Source organism: Pleurodeles waltl, chromosome 8 (genome assembly GCF_031143425.1).
Source record: "Pleurodeles waltl isolate 20211129_DDA chromosome 8, aPleWal1.hap1.20221129, whole genome shotgun sequence".
NCBI classification, from domain to species: domain Eukaryota; kingdom Metazoa; phylum Chordata; class Amphibia; order Caudata; family Salamandridae; genus Pleurodeles; species Pleurodeles waltl.
This window is the reverse complement of record NC_090447.1, coordinates 789200119-789215080: the sequence shown is the minus strand read 5'-3', so window position 1 is coordinate 789215080 and position 14962 is coordinate 789200119. Positions and strand designations below refer to the sequence as shown.

Here is a 14962-nt window from a genome sequence, read left to right as displayed (position 1 = left end):
TGTCTAATTTGAGGTTGCCCTCGCTTACTATGTTGGCATTCAAAACCTATTGATTTTTTCTGATAGTGCCACTTTTTTTTATAACGCTCAGGTAGTGACTCTATCTGAGGAACAGTTACTAGTCATACACGCTACTCTAAACATTGTATTATTCGTACTCAATGGTGTCTTTTTTTTTCAGGTAAACCCGGAGTTAATTCATCATTTTGAAGAAAAGGGATTCAAATTTGTCGGTCATGATACAGAGGGGCATAGAATGGAGGTTGTTGAACTGCAAGGTATTGTACTTCACGCCGAAGCAAAACCATATATAATTTGTATTTTATTTTACTTGAAAACACGTTGTAATCATATGCGAAGGTATGTACCAATGCAAAAAAATCTGTGAAGGACGATTCATAGGAGGGACGGTCCCTAAAGATTTTTATGTGAGTAATTGTGTGTCACTGTTGGCGTAGGTGTGAATTAGTCCAGAATTTCCACAATTAAGAAAAGTTTGCGATTAGGAAAAAGCCTTCATAATTTGAACGCTTGACTACAGTGGACCCAATTAATGTATAATTTTGCGCTCCTATGTTCAATTTAGCTCCACCGCTTGATAGATATCCTGTTTTTAGGAAAGTTTCTCTCATTGGTTGTAAGAGTAATGCTACTGGTATGGAACCCTAATAACAGGATATTATTACCTGAAGGTGAACAAAACAATCTATATTAACTTTTCCGAAGGGAAGATTAAAAACATTAAGGGTACCTGTTCTTCATCATATCATACTTGGTGGTCAACATATATGTGCCAACACAAAATGACTCATATCGGGTCAAGGGCACTTGTAAGGACCAAAGCTGGGGACTCCACTTAATCGCCTAGCTCCAAACTCTAATTTTTGCATGGAAGTGACTGTGTATACAAAAATGTAGAAAAGATTAGGCAAATGTTTTGCTGAACCTGTCCGTAGGCGGTTTTTGAGCCTTCTATGGTCTCTAAAAGGGCCTCAAGGAAGGGAGATCCAGACTAACCCTCTTATGCCAAACGTACCAGATAGGTGCACCTGAATTAACCAGGGCTCAATCAAAAGTTCCCATGTATGGCAGCTGGTTAGAGTAAGATGATCCTTTGCTTGCCCAGTAAGGAGCAACTCGATGATGAAGTATGCCACATAAGTGGGCAATAGTTTTACATCCTCGAATCTGGGAGAAGAATTAAGGATACCTTGTGTTTTATTAGAGTACCATGTATAGAGTATGTGTGACGTACCCAGCTAAAAAATCCTCACATTCCCTTCTTGTTGATTTGATATTATGTTTGAATGTAATCATAAATTGGATGCTTAAACATAGAGAAGTGGTCTGAAAGCTTATTTGCATTTTATTAACCATATGTTTTTGACTGTAGTTCATTTGAACATGTGTCATAATTACATGAAATTTAAATCTAACTTGAGTACAACAGCTGTCGAGTTTTTGGATGTACAGGTTGGCTACACCTATGGAAAGTGAATCACCACACATAGCAACAGTCTTTTAAATACTGATATTTCCATAATAATTAATTCAAAGACTATATTTGCCATATTTGCAGCTTGTGGGACTAAAGAAATATGGGCTATTCACAGAGGTAGGTTACATTATACTTGTGAGTAATTTACACATGTAACTTTACTCTTACATTTATAAATAACTTTACCACTTTTGTCTGTTCACAGAATCCAAGTGTAACATTAGTGTAGACTTGCATGTCTCCACCCTTTCACCCCCTAAAAAAGGGGGTAGAGGCAGCCTCACAAGTGTAAGTTACTACTAAAAGACGCAACGCTAAGTCCAGCACCACACATGACCAACCACTGGTACTCCAAAACCTTCCCAGAGGAAAAAAACATAGGCAGTGACTTAAATGTAAACCCAATAGAAAATAATATTAATTTAAATTCAATAATGTAATTACAAAATATAACAAAATATAATTTATTGTTACAGAATATATCACAAACATATTTTAATAAACTGTTTACATTAAAGAATGAATGTAACAATAACATGTATAAAAATAATTAAATGACAATTAAATCTATACATTTATTGGAATGTTTATTAATGCATAATAAAACCTTTAATTTTTTTAGTTTAGTTAGAAATGTATTTTTTTAATTTAATCTTTAATCTTTTTAATTTAATCCTCAGAAAATCATTTTCATGTAGCTTAGTATATTTATTTTAAATGATTTAATTTTTTATTCAAAATGAAGTTAATAGTGGAGCATCTACTGTTTAAATAATATATATACAATTAATTAACATTGATGTTTAACTTAAAAATAGTTTTACAAAAATGTTTATAAGTTTCATAAACTTTTTTACCATTCCTTATACTTCACCATGTGGAGATTTCTGCCACCTGGGTGGAAATCTCCCTATGGTAAAGTATAGGGAGTTATTTCTCACTACTTTACCATATCAAGATCTAACTCTTGGGTTTGGAGATCTCCCCATGGTAAGGTATAAAGGGCTTTTACTTTTTCTTCACCATACAGAGATCTCCCCCTCAATTGAGGACTCTCCCTGTGGTAAAATATACTGAAAAGTAATAATGTGTATTAAATTTGGAAAAAGTAATATTAACGATGTGAAAGGATGGTTCTGACCATCTGGTCTGCCCTGATTTTTCGCTTTTTGACCACCTGTTTTTTGACCTTTTACTGTGAGGGAGCCTCCTAGTCAGGGACTCCCCCACAGTAAACTCATAGCAAAATGGACTGCGCATGTGACCGACAGTGTCTCCTTGCTAAGGAAAAGCTCCTGTGGTGCAGCAAGAGTAGGAGGCTCCGGGCTGGTTACACGTGATCATGTTTAATGATCTTTTCACTCTCTTGCCGCAGTTAGTGCCTGAACTTCACGATCATTATGGCCGCCACTGGTAAAAAGATCTCCGGCAAAGAGCCCCCGAACGGGGAGCCCGTCAGATATTGCACTGCCAGTCTGGCGAGGAGCAACCCGATGATGAAGCATGACATCCATTTGGGTGTGTGAGGGCTCTTGCTCCTGAACATTAAGGTTCCCCTATATTTATGGAACAGTGTACCTATTTAGTGTGTGATTAGTCAATTTGGGAGACCGTACACTGGACCAACAATCTACCTATCCCTCCCTTTGTTGATATCCTAGTACAGCCGGCTGCTGTGGGATTATATCTCTTTTGTGTTATTTACTCACCTGTGTCTCCGACACCATGGAAACTTTCCAAGGTTTGAGTTATGATGACGATATGGTAGCAGCAATTCTGCAAACACTGTCAATTTTGAGCAACGGTGGGTCAGCTCCAGCGGGCAGTCTTAAAGAAGACTAGGACAAATTGTCCAGCCCTAAAACGCAACCTTATCAAAACTATTATGCACGGTACCATAATGACTGAATACCTAAGAGCAAACATCGCTCCCAATGGTCTACTAGTGTCGAATATGCCCAGGATTTTCCTACATGATCTAGTATTCAGGAAAGACTGGGCCCAGATCGCGTGGAAGTGTACAAGAGACTGGCTAGTCCTGATTATTAACACCTCCAGACGTCTGGCAGATTCCATCACTGTCCAAATCAATCTTTTTGAGGGTACCTTGAAAACCACTGTTACCTTGGCTGCGTTTAAAACTCGGTTGGCAGAGATTAACTCTGAATTAAATGAAACCGAAGTCTTCCTCACCAATCAGAAAATCTCGAAACTTCAGAAGGATATAACCAGATTTAGTAGAGAAAAGGTATATCCATATACCCAAGAAGAATTCGAGACAGATGTACATTCTCGTTCCTCAGATGAGTCTCAGTCCTCTTTTAAGAAATCTCGGAATAATAGCAACAGCTCAACCTCAGATGGATGGAGCACGGATGATAATATCCCCCCTCAACCGTACTACAACTACCCCCAATTTCCCGTCAGCCACCAAATGCCCTGGCAGCCACCATACCCCTTTTACCAACCCCGCCGTATGATGCCCTTCATGCCTTTTTTAGGCCAATTCCGGGGCAGAGGAAGAGGCAGAAGGAGAGGCAGAGGCAGACGCGTGCAATGGGCCAGGGAGGAACCACAGAAGATTACCAGGAGTCAGGGCAAGAACCAACTTCCGAGAACCTAGTGGTAAATCTGTCTACAAGACACCTCACTGAGACCGAAACCACAGTGCTCAATCGAGGACTTGGATTTGTTCCCACGCCTACCGAGGTTTTCTTTAGACTTAATTGTGAACTTTCACAATTTTTTCGAAACATTTGGTTACAATTCTACTTTCAAGACACACCATCTGACAATTCACAGTCTGATTCTGGACTGAGACCTAAGTCTACTTTCGTTCCCCCTCCAACAGCTATCCCGTGCGAAGTTCTAGCATTTGAGAAAGCGGTCCTGACTGACCTTGCTGCAATACATCCCAAACGCCCCTTTATCAACATCCCGACAATTGAAAGGAGAGCCTTAGGGATTCTTGCTAATGACACCTCCATTGTTATTAAGCAGGCAGAAAAGGGTGGGGCGATTGTTATAATGAACACTGACGACTATCGGCAAGAATGCTTACGTTTGCTGAGTGACAGCACCTATTATGCTAAAATCACGCATGACCCTACACCGAGATTACAATCTCAGATTAGGGCTATGATCACAGAAGCATCTAACAATGCTTGGATCTCCCCTAAAGAGGCGGCTTTTCTGGACACAACCAACCCCAAAGTCCCATACTTTTATTGCCTTCCTAAGATTCATAAAGGCAAATTACCGCCTCCGGAACGCTCTATTGTGTCTGGAATTGGCTCTATCCTAGAACCATTGTCCATTTTCTGCGATCACTTTCTGCAGGCACTTGTAAAGGAATCTTCCACTTACTTACAAGATACCAAGGATATATTGATTGAGTCTATTAACAACACAGTTTATGTCCACGGTCTGATTACCCTGGATGTTGAGGGTCTGTATACAAATATACCACAGGATGCGACACTACAGGTAGTAGAGTCAACACTACAGGACTGTATTGACAACCTCACGTCACCTGTTCAATTTATAATGCAGTGTGCTACATTGGCAATGACAAGGAATTTCTTCCAATTTGAAGACCAATTTTAACATCAGATTAGGGGCACTTGTATGGGAAGCACTTTTGCTCCAAGCTTGGCTTGTCTCTACATGTATAACTTCGAAAAACACTTTATTCTACCTGCCACCAATCCTTTTTCTGCCAATATAAAACTATGGCGTCGTTATATGGACGATATCCTGGTAGTGTGGCATGGTTCTTTAACTAAAGCTGATGCTTTTACAAATTGGGTTAATACACTCAACCCCTTTTTGAAATTTACATCCACGATGTCAACCAAGGAAATTAGTTTCCTGGATTTACTGATCACGATCCACAAGGGCAAATTATCGACCTGTACATACCATAAACCAACCGATCGTAACAGTCTCTTGACATATGACAGCCATCATCCAAAATCTTTACGTGATAACTTGCCGTTTGGGCAATTTTTAAGATTACGACGCAACTGCAGCACAGCACAGGTGTACAACACTCAAGCTGATGACCTAAAAACTAAACTATTATCACAACACTACCCCCAGTATATTGTCAACCATGCTCGCAAGAGAGCTAGAAACAACAATCACGAAGCCTTACTCCAACCTAGCATTAGGTACGCTAATAGGCTGTTGACTTGCGTGTCCACATTTACCCCCCTATCAAATGAGATTAAAAAAACTGATCAATAAGAGATGACCTATTCTCACAAGTAGGGGTAATTCTATTCCCAGACCTTTATTTGCATTTAAACGATCACAAAATATTAAGGACTGGATAATCCATACCCGTCCTAAGGGCACTGTACAGTCACAGTCGACTCTTTGGAATCTTCCCCCTGTGATGGGCCATTATCCTTGTGGACACTGTAATGTTTGCCCTCTGACCAGTCACATCAAGACCCTTGAATTGGAACTAATAGGCCAATGGCACCTGACCAAACACACTAATTGCAACACAAAGAATTGTGTGTACATGATTACATGTCCTTGTGGTCTACGATATGTTGGGATGACTTCCAGACCCGTTAAAATACGGATCAACAAACATAGGAGCAACATTAGGTGTGGACGTGCCATCACTAAATTATGTGCTCATTTCCTAGAGACACCTCACAGTCCTGACGACTTATGGTGGGTGGTCTTGGAATCCCCCAGATTCAATAATGACTCCTCACACTCGCTGTTCAGACTCGAACAACGTTGGGTATTCAAACTGCATACCAATACCAATGGTTTGAACTATTACATACCAAGGGTAACACTGTCCTGCTAGTTCTTCCCTGACATAGTGGACGGGCCTTGCGAATATTTCTTACATGAACTGAATTTATTTAATTCCACACTAACTACTGTTTTAACCATCTGACTAGTTATACTTAGTCCTGTGATTTTTTAGGGGCATATGTCATCATCCTGAAGTTCTAAGTCTGTTTAGACCTGTTACACGATAGGCCCCATTGTTATAGAGGTATTTAGAGGTATTTATGGATCTCTCCAGCCTACTACTTACAGGGCTATTCATTGAATGTACCAGCAATAATTAAGCAAGTTATTCTTATCTGATTGCTAGTATTCTCCCCTTTTTTTTTTTCTCTCTTTTTCCACCTCGACAAGTCTTATTATAGCGACATATCACAGACCATAAGTTATGGCCAGTTCCTTCCTCTTCCCATCTACCAGTGGGTTGTTTTCTTTCTTTTTCTAACATATTCCGGGTAACAACCGGTGACTACTGAGTTATCTACTCCAATATGGCCGCCAAAAATGCCTACCTGGATGCCCCTTGCTGATTCCCATGACTGACCGTAATCAGGACCAGTCCGTCGTTTATGTTCACAACAAAAAAAACATCACGTGACGCGGAAGAACGTTGTCTCCGCGTCGCGCTGACTTTAAATGTAATCAGGGCTAGTCCGTCGTTTATGTTCACAACAAAAAAAGCATCATGTGACGCGGAAGAACGTTGTCTCTGCGTCGCGCTGACTTTAAATGCAAGCTGTGCACTCCCGATCGACATTATTTCGGGAGAGCACGCCGAGGGTAGGTTAAACGGACCACGACCTCAACTACACAAGTAAGTGGCTCGCTTCCCTCCTCGGCATAACTTTGGTTTTTGCACTAAGGTGCGATCCTCACGGCTTTAGGACTCCCCACACTCCGGGAATCCCTTTTAAGTTAACTACGGCCTTTCTTTACGAGATGGGACGGGGGGCCCACCTGGTGTTAGCTTACAGATCTCCCTGTGAATGGGGGCCCTAATTTTTATGTTTGACTATCTTGTCTACCATTTTGTTTAAGCTGTATCTAAGTAATGCCACACAGTGTAAAAGGCATTTTGGATATTGATATCTCACGATTCCTACTTTTAGTGAATGCTTAACCCTTTCTAACTTGAGTGAGCATTCCAGACAAATGGGCATATCAACACACTATCAAATGTAGCATGGCAGATTGTTACATTCTATATTGTACTGTACTGGTTGGACTATAACAAATACTGATGAATTCTCTTAATGCAAAATGTTATGTTTCAATTCTTACCAGTAGTGACAGTTTGTGGCAGGCTATTTCCCAAGGCCCCCCCCCAATGATGAGGGATGGTAAGCAAATGATTCAACTTGTTTTCAACACTAGGGGCTACCACCTCTTTTTTGACACTGGTTTACCACGGGTGTTTTGTTCATCTAACCGTGTATACTGATTATATATATTGTACATATTGTTTTCTAGGGCGACTTTTTTATTTCAATTTTTTGACAAACAGTTTACCAAAATGTAAGTGACTGTATTTTTTCATACATACAGTAAGTAGTTTTGTATTTCTTTTTTTTCCCTTAACTTATTATGAGTCAGGAGACGTTTATCTGATTGTTGGTCCTGAAGAAGCGTTACAGGATCTGTATAGACCACCATACGCGAAACATGTTGACCATAGTTTAGGGGTCAGGTGAAAATTTCCCCAACCTCTGGGCTCTGTTATAAAGTGGTTGAGCATGAATCCTCATTTTCCACTTTCCCCGTGTTTTTAATCTTGGTCTCAGCCTCGCTTGTTGACACATTAAATAGAGCAGACTCTTGTGGGGTTGAGAACCAATTTTAATCTTTTTACTCTCCTGCCACAGTTAGTGGCTGACCTTCACGATCATTACGGCAGCCACTGGTAAAAAGATCTCCGGCAAAGAGCCCCCGAACGGGGAGCCCGTCAGATATTGCACTGCCAGTCTGACGAGGAGCAACCCGATGATGAAGCATGACATCCGTTTGGGTGTGTGAGGGCTCTTGCTCCTGAACATTAATGTTCCCCTAGATTTATGGAACAGTGTACCTATTTAGTGTGTGATTAGTCATTTTGGGAGACCGTACACTGGACCAACAATCTCTCTATCCCTCCCTTTGTTGATACACTGGTGTGCACCCATGTTAGGGCTGCACGGGGAGGGTTCCAGACATGCGCGGCCCATGAACTGCGCTTAGGGAGCCTGATGCAGAAGGAACTATGCAGAGTGGGTGGTGACCTGGAATAGTTCTCATGAGATGGGTGTACACAGAGGAGGGATAGTCAGTGTGCTTACTGTATTTGTACTATAGGGACACCCCAGTACATGTGAACATCAGTATGCTTACTGTCTTTTCACTGTAGGGGCACTTCATCCAATGTCAATGGGAAAGAGTGGCCTCAGGCATAACCCAGGGCCCCTAGGGCCCACAGAGACCACAGTCACACCAATAGACACTGTAACCTGTATGAAAAGAATGATGCAGTAGCTTACAAAAGCATAGCTGTACAAGTTATGGGTCACCCAGGAATGTCCTCTTTCTCTGGCTCAGCTCAGGATTAAGGTTAATTACTGCTCTATCCAGCTGCATGAGTAGGGCCTTGCATCAATCAGCCAGCTGTCAGCCCCTGCCAGGAAATGGGCGGAGAAGCCCTGAAGTGCATGTCAGGGAGGAGAGGCTGAGTTTCGTAGCACATGTGGCCCAAGCTCCTCGCCATTTTGAGCTACCCCAGAAGACTGTGCAGAAAGGAGGGGACAGGGGCAAGGAAGTGATGTGGCAAATCTGGATTGGCCAGAGGTGGAGGTCTGCTGGACACTTCCGCCCCCACTTAAAAGGTCCTACACAGGGGAGAGCACTCTCTCTCTTGGCTGTGCTTCACTGCTGGACACTGAGACTGCAGACAGGCGTCATGGACAACTGAAAAGAAGAACCCCCTGAATGCCCCCTGAAGGACTCCAGGCCCAGCAAGGCCCAGGCCAGGGCCAGGTATGCTGGCCCCCTGACTGCCCCTGAGGCTTATTTGGGGGAAAGACTGAATTTAAGCAAGGAGAGCACACTGCCCAGAAGGAAAGGAGGGTACCCTGAGGAAAGGCTGGTGCAGGGAGTCAGTGGGACTGGCTCCCTTTAATCTGAAACCCTTCTAGGCCAGGATGCCTAAGGAGAGTGTTCCTGGTGGCACGGGCTCGTCACAGGGAGCGAAACAACTCCAGAACCATCCAAATCGGTCCTTGGGGGCCGAGATATCAAAAGGAGAAGGTCTGCAACCTTTTACCTACTTCTGAGCGAGCAGCGAAGCGCGTAGGGCTCTGCCGCTGCTCTGATCGATGCCCCAATGGGTTGTGCCGGGAGGCTGCCCTGAAAAGAAGTAAAGCCAGGAGCTGCCGTCATGACCCCTGTGAAGACAAACTTGGAGGGCCCCGGATCCCATTCCAGGGCCCCTCCGATGAGGAAGATGGGGAGCGCCATCGCGCTCCCCATGAAAATGGCAGAAGGGGGCCCCAGATAGGGCCAAGAAGAAAAGTCAGGGGATGCCGTCACACCCCCCACAAAGATGGCCGCCAGCTGAGGGAGAGCCGGCGGCCAAAGACTAAGCCCGGGAGTGTGAAGTTGGCACCGTGGCCCCAGACTTCATCCCAGGGTGCCACCAGAAGACAGAGTCGGAGGGGTGCCGTCGCACCCCCATGTAAATATGGCTATAGGGTCCTCGAAGAGGTTGCGCTCCCCAGATTGGCGAGGGGGCCCCGGACCCCATTTCAGGGCCCCATTGTGGCAGGAGAGAAGGGGTGTGCCGTCGCTCTCCCCCATGCAGCGCTGATGGCTGCTGCAGCAGCACCTGTCTGCCTGCAGGAGCGGGCAGACCCCAAAGGAAAGGCCAGCTCCCGCTGCATCACCTGGAGGTGCTGGCCGTGCAGGGAGCTAGGAGAAGCAGCTGGGGGTGGGCTCCCCGAGCCGCTCCCCAACACCGCTCACCTGACGTGTCTGTCCGGGTGGGACCGGACACCCCCCAAACATGAGGGCAGCCAGGGGCGGGCTCCCCACGCTGCCCTCCAACAATCCCAGAATTCCGGTTTGCTCGGGTGGGACTGGACACCTTCCCCCAAGCCAAGAGGAACTCAGCAGCCCAAGGCCGCATGAAAGGAAGCAGCGCGGCTCTCCTCGGCACAGCAGGAGAGATGCTAATTAAACATGCATATATCCCATAAGGCCTTGCGAGGCGCAAGGCTTCCTAAATACTGTGCTCTGCTTGTGGGGGCCCTAGGAAGATGGGGTCACCATCAATCAAGTGCCCAATGTCAGGGGGTGCTGTAGGAACAGCGCAGCATCCCCCCAGCGCAACATTTCTGTCCCCACCCTAGGTTGGGTAGGACCAAGGAAATATAACCCCCAAGGGATACATCCAAATGTAAAGCACCAGCATCTTGGAATTTTTGTTTTTGTATTGTGTGATTGTGTTCTCTAGGGGTATAGGATGGTATTACACCAGATTAATCCAGAGTATGATATTACAACAGGATAATCAAGAAGTAATTTAAGAGTAATCTCAAAGTAATATTTACTGTTTAAAGTATTTAGATATGTGTTTCTAGTAATGCTGATTTGTGTGTAATAAATGCACTTTTACTTAATCAAAAGAAAAAGCACAATCATTTAATGAGTGCCAGGCTTGTGTGCTCGTGAATGGGGATTACTAGCCCGCACCACCTCTCTTGAGTAAGCCTTGGACTGCTCTGCAACACTGCCCTATGAGAGTTAAGTTCTACAATGGGGTGTTTGGTTCCCAGTGGTGGCCGTGTGCGGGCCCATTACTTGTGCAGGCCACACAACAAATGACCCACCTTCCAACAAATGCCAATTAGCTATATAATTATTTTAAATGTAGAACTAATGAAAAAAATACTACAGCACTAGTATCTCAATTTATAATTATATCTTTACTTAAATCTTTATTTTAAGTATCTGTGTTAAATTAAATTATTTTTCTCATGATTAAATTAAAAAAATAAATTGCCACCTAAAGTAAAAATATATAAAATGTATTAATAATTAATAAACGTTATGTATAGAATTAATTGAAATACATTTAAAAATATTTTCACATTTATTGTTACATTGATGTTTCAGTGCAAAAACAGTATTAACATATTTTTTAATTGAATACAAATAGTACAATTTTATGTATATTGTAAATATTACCTTTTAATTATTTATATTTTTAACTAGTTTAAAAATTTTAATTTAATCTAACATTATTTCCTATGAAATTGTATCTTAAGTCCCTAACTCCATTTATTTCTATAGAAGGGTGCTGCAGTACCAGTGGTTGAGTATGTGCTGTACTGTACTTACTTCTGCTCTGAACTAGAGTACTTAACTACCATTTTGGGTCTCTTTGGCTGCAGTAACTCTAGAAGTGTAGTTTGTGAATAGCAATGGACTTAGGCCCTGATTACGAGTAGGACGTTCCTGGGACTGCCGTACCCGCAGTGGTGGTCCTCTGCTGTCGGATCACCATAAGACAGCAGCAACCACCAGGATCTTGGATCCTTCTGCGGCAGCGGTAGTGAAAGCTGTGGTTAATCACAGCATTGCCTATGCCGGCACCGGTGTTCTGATCATGACCTGCCTTTCTGCCGAGCTTGTCATGGAAGGGACCACCATGAAAAGCTTGGAAGAAAGGCTGGTAAGGGGCCCCAAACAGTGCCCCAGGGCGATTTTGCCCATTGGGAAGTGTGTCTGGGGTCACATGTTGTGTCCCCTTATGCCTGAACTATCGGTGCACACTGTTGCCATGCACAACATTCTGCAAGGCAACAGTGTGCCTGAAGTGCATCTAGCACTGCACTGAGGTGGTATGTGCTTCAGGCTCACTTTCTGAACCGAAGCATGCTGCCGCAGTGACACCACTGCAGACACTACCACCAGCCTGGCAGTAGGGTTGTAATGGAGCTGTTAGGTCCTGACCACCGCAACGGACCTCCAGACTGGTAATCAGGCCCGTAGTCTTTTATGGGTGTATAAGAAACTGGGTTATTGGTTGAAGTGAGGGTGGAACTGTGCTCAAGCAGCAACCACAATCCTTGTCAGGGTGAAATCACAAGCAAACCCCAAATTAGCCTACTCTCAACCTTCTGGTAGCTCGGCACAAAGTATTCAGGCTTAACTTGCAGGCAATGTGTAATGTATTTATGCAGCACTTCAAACAGTAATAAAGTAAAAGCACAACACAAGAAGAATCGGTCACCAAATTAGAAAAATGGAGTAAATTGAACAACATGACCAAAATCCAATCAATATAACCAGAGATATGCAGTTTTAAGGATTTCAATAAATACTGGTTGCGCTAGAATGAGACAAAGCCACAAGTTAAGTCAAACCACAATGGATTGCGGGCTAGCTATAGGGACCCATTTAGGCCTAATGAACACCGTACTTTAATCCTGGTTGCAAGGAAATGCGGAATATCGAGTACAGGATGTGTCACATAACAGAGGCAATTTGAGGTCTGGGCGACGAGATGCATTGTGCAGCGATGGTTCTGAGGAGCTGTGGCAGGAGAGGGGCATGGTGGTGCAGCGGTTCCGATGTGCTGTTTTGACGATGCAATATACTTGCGTGGATATGCATCCTAACAGGGAAGTCCACACAGCAGTGGCAATTGGTCTGTTCTGTTGGGGTTGTGCCACGCAGCAGAGAAGATGCGTTGGTTCTGGTGGGTCCACAGATGGTCTGGCAGAGCACCTTTAGGCCCACTTTGAAGGTTCCAGGACTAGGATGGCACCCCATGACAGGGCAGGACTCACAGTTGGCTAAGTCGAGGTGCAGGTCACATGAGACTAGCCCTTGGAGTCACTCTTTTGGTCCTGGGTGCTACTTTCAGGAAAAGTCCTTGTTACCCAGGAAACAGGGCAGCAGAGGAGTAATCCAGCAGGACAACAGTTATACAGGGCAGCAGTTCAGCAGAGTGGCAGTCCTGCCAGCAGCACAGCAGCCGTTCTTCCTAGCAGTTTTCCTCAGGTCCAGAAGTGTACTGAAGAGTTGGTGCCTGAGGTCTAATATTTATATCTGGTGCCTTCTTTGAAGTGGGAGAAGCTTCTAGAGGATTCCCTTTGAAGTGCTCAGGTTTTCTGCCATCCTTGCCCTGGCTCCAGACTAACTACAGGGGGTATGCAAACCGTTGTGTCAAGAAAGGGCACAGCCTATTCAGGTGTAAGGGGGCTGTGTACAGTTCCAACCCCAATTCTGCCAGTAATGGCCCAGCCAGACACACTTAAGCTCTCTATTGTGTGAGGCTGTCTGGAATGAATACACAAAGTCTAACTGCCAACTAACCTAGGCTGCAGGCTCTAAATGGCTAAGGCAGGAAAATTCCAACTTTCTAAAAGTGGCGTTTTCAAAATTGAATCAAAATCTGACATTACCATTAAAAAGGATTCTTCATTATAATTCTAAGGACACCAAATGTGAATTTTCTACTCCAATGTTATCTTATGGAAGAGGCAGGCCTTGCAGTGGTGAAGAACAAATGGAAGAGTTTTTCACTGCCAGGACATGTGAAACATAAAAGTACAAGTCAGACTTTTTAAATACACTGCACCCTGCCCTCTGGGCAGTATAGGGCCATCCCTATGAGTGGCTTATATGTAATAAAAAGGAAGGCTAAGGCCTGTCAAGAGGCTTACTTTGCCAGGTCGAAATGGCATTTTAAAACTGCACCTATAGGTTGCAATGGCAGGCGTTTGATGAGGCTACTTAAGTGGGTAGCACAATAAGTGCTGGACACCCCCTAGTATGAATTGATTTACAGGCCTAGGGTACATGTAATACCACTTTACTACAGACTTACTGGTAAATTTAGGGGCATATTTATACTCCGTTTGCGCCGAATTTGCGTCGTTTTTTTCGACGCAAAATCGGCGCAAAACTAACGCCATATTTATACTTTGGCGTTAGACGCGTCTAGCGCCAAAGTATGGGCAAATAGCGTCATTTTTTAGCGTGAACGCCTTCCTTGCGTTAATGAGATGCAAGGAAGGCGTTCCCGTCTAAAAACAGACGTACATAGCGGTGCGTGGTATTTATGCTCCAGGGCAAAAATCACTCCCGCGCGGCAGGCGGCGCAAAAAAATGGCGCAAAGCACGAATAGCGTGAAATTTTAACGCCTGGGTCAGGGCAGGCGTTAAAATGGGGCAAACACACCTGTACTTAATCAGAACACACAGAACAAACAACAGAGCAGCAGAGCAGCAGAGCAGCAACAGGGAGACATGGAGGTGCTTTTTCTTCAACGTGCACGTAGACGCAGAGCCCTGCAGCAACAACAGCAGCCACAACAACAACAGCAGGGACCCCAAAGACAGCGCAGAAGGCTGGAGATATTCCGTCCACGAACAACCCTGCATGGCCTCAGGGAACGAGACATCATCCAGAGGTACTGGTTGAACTGGCAGGCCATTCAGCAGCTGCTGACAAATATTGAACAGCAATTGGCCCCCACTTTAGTGACTCCACGCACTATCCCAACCGAAACAAAGCTGCTTGCCGTACTTCACCTGCTGGCAAGTGGCTCCTTTCAGACAACTGGTGCCCTGGTTGGTGGAATCTCACAACCATCTTTCTCCGCATTCCTG

General features: G+C 44.1%; 1 protein-coding gene across 3 annotated transcripts in view; it reads left to right on the top strand.

The window, feature by feature from the left end:
* CTPS2 (CTP synthase 2) overlaps window positions 1-14962 on the top strand; it is a 1490982-nt gene that overhangs the window by 1214611 nt on the left and 261409 nt on the right. For 2 of the 3 annotated variants that reach the window (XM_069205035.1, XM_069205034.1), the window contains one exon: window positions 182-278. The exons of the other annotated variant lie outside the window; for it this stretch is intronic. In XM_069205035.1, the coding sequence (XP_069061136.1) occupies window positions 182-278 (97 nt within the window). The remainder of the gene's footprint in view (window positions 1-181; window positions 279-14962) is intronic. 3 annotated transcript variants of the gene reach the window in all.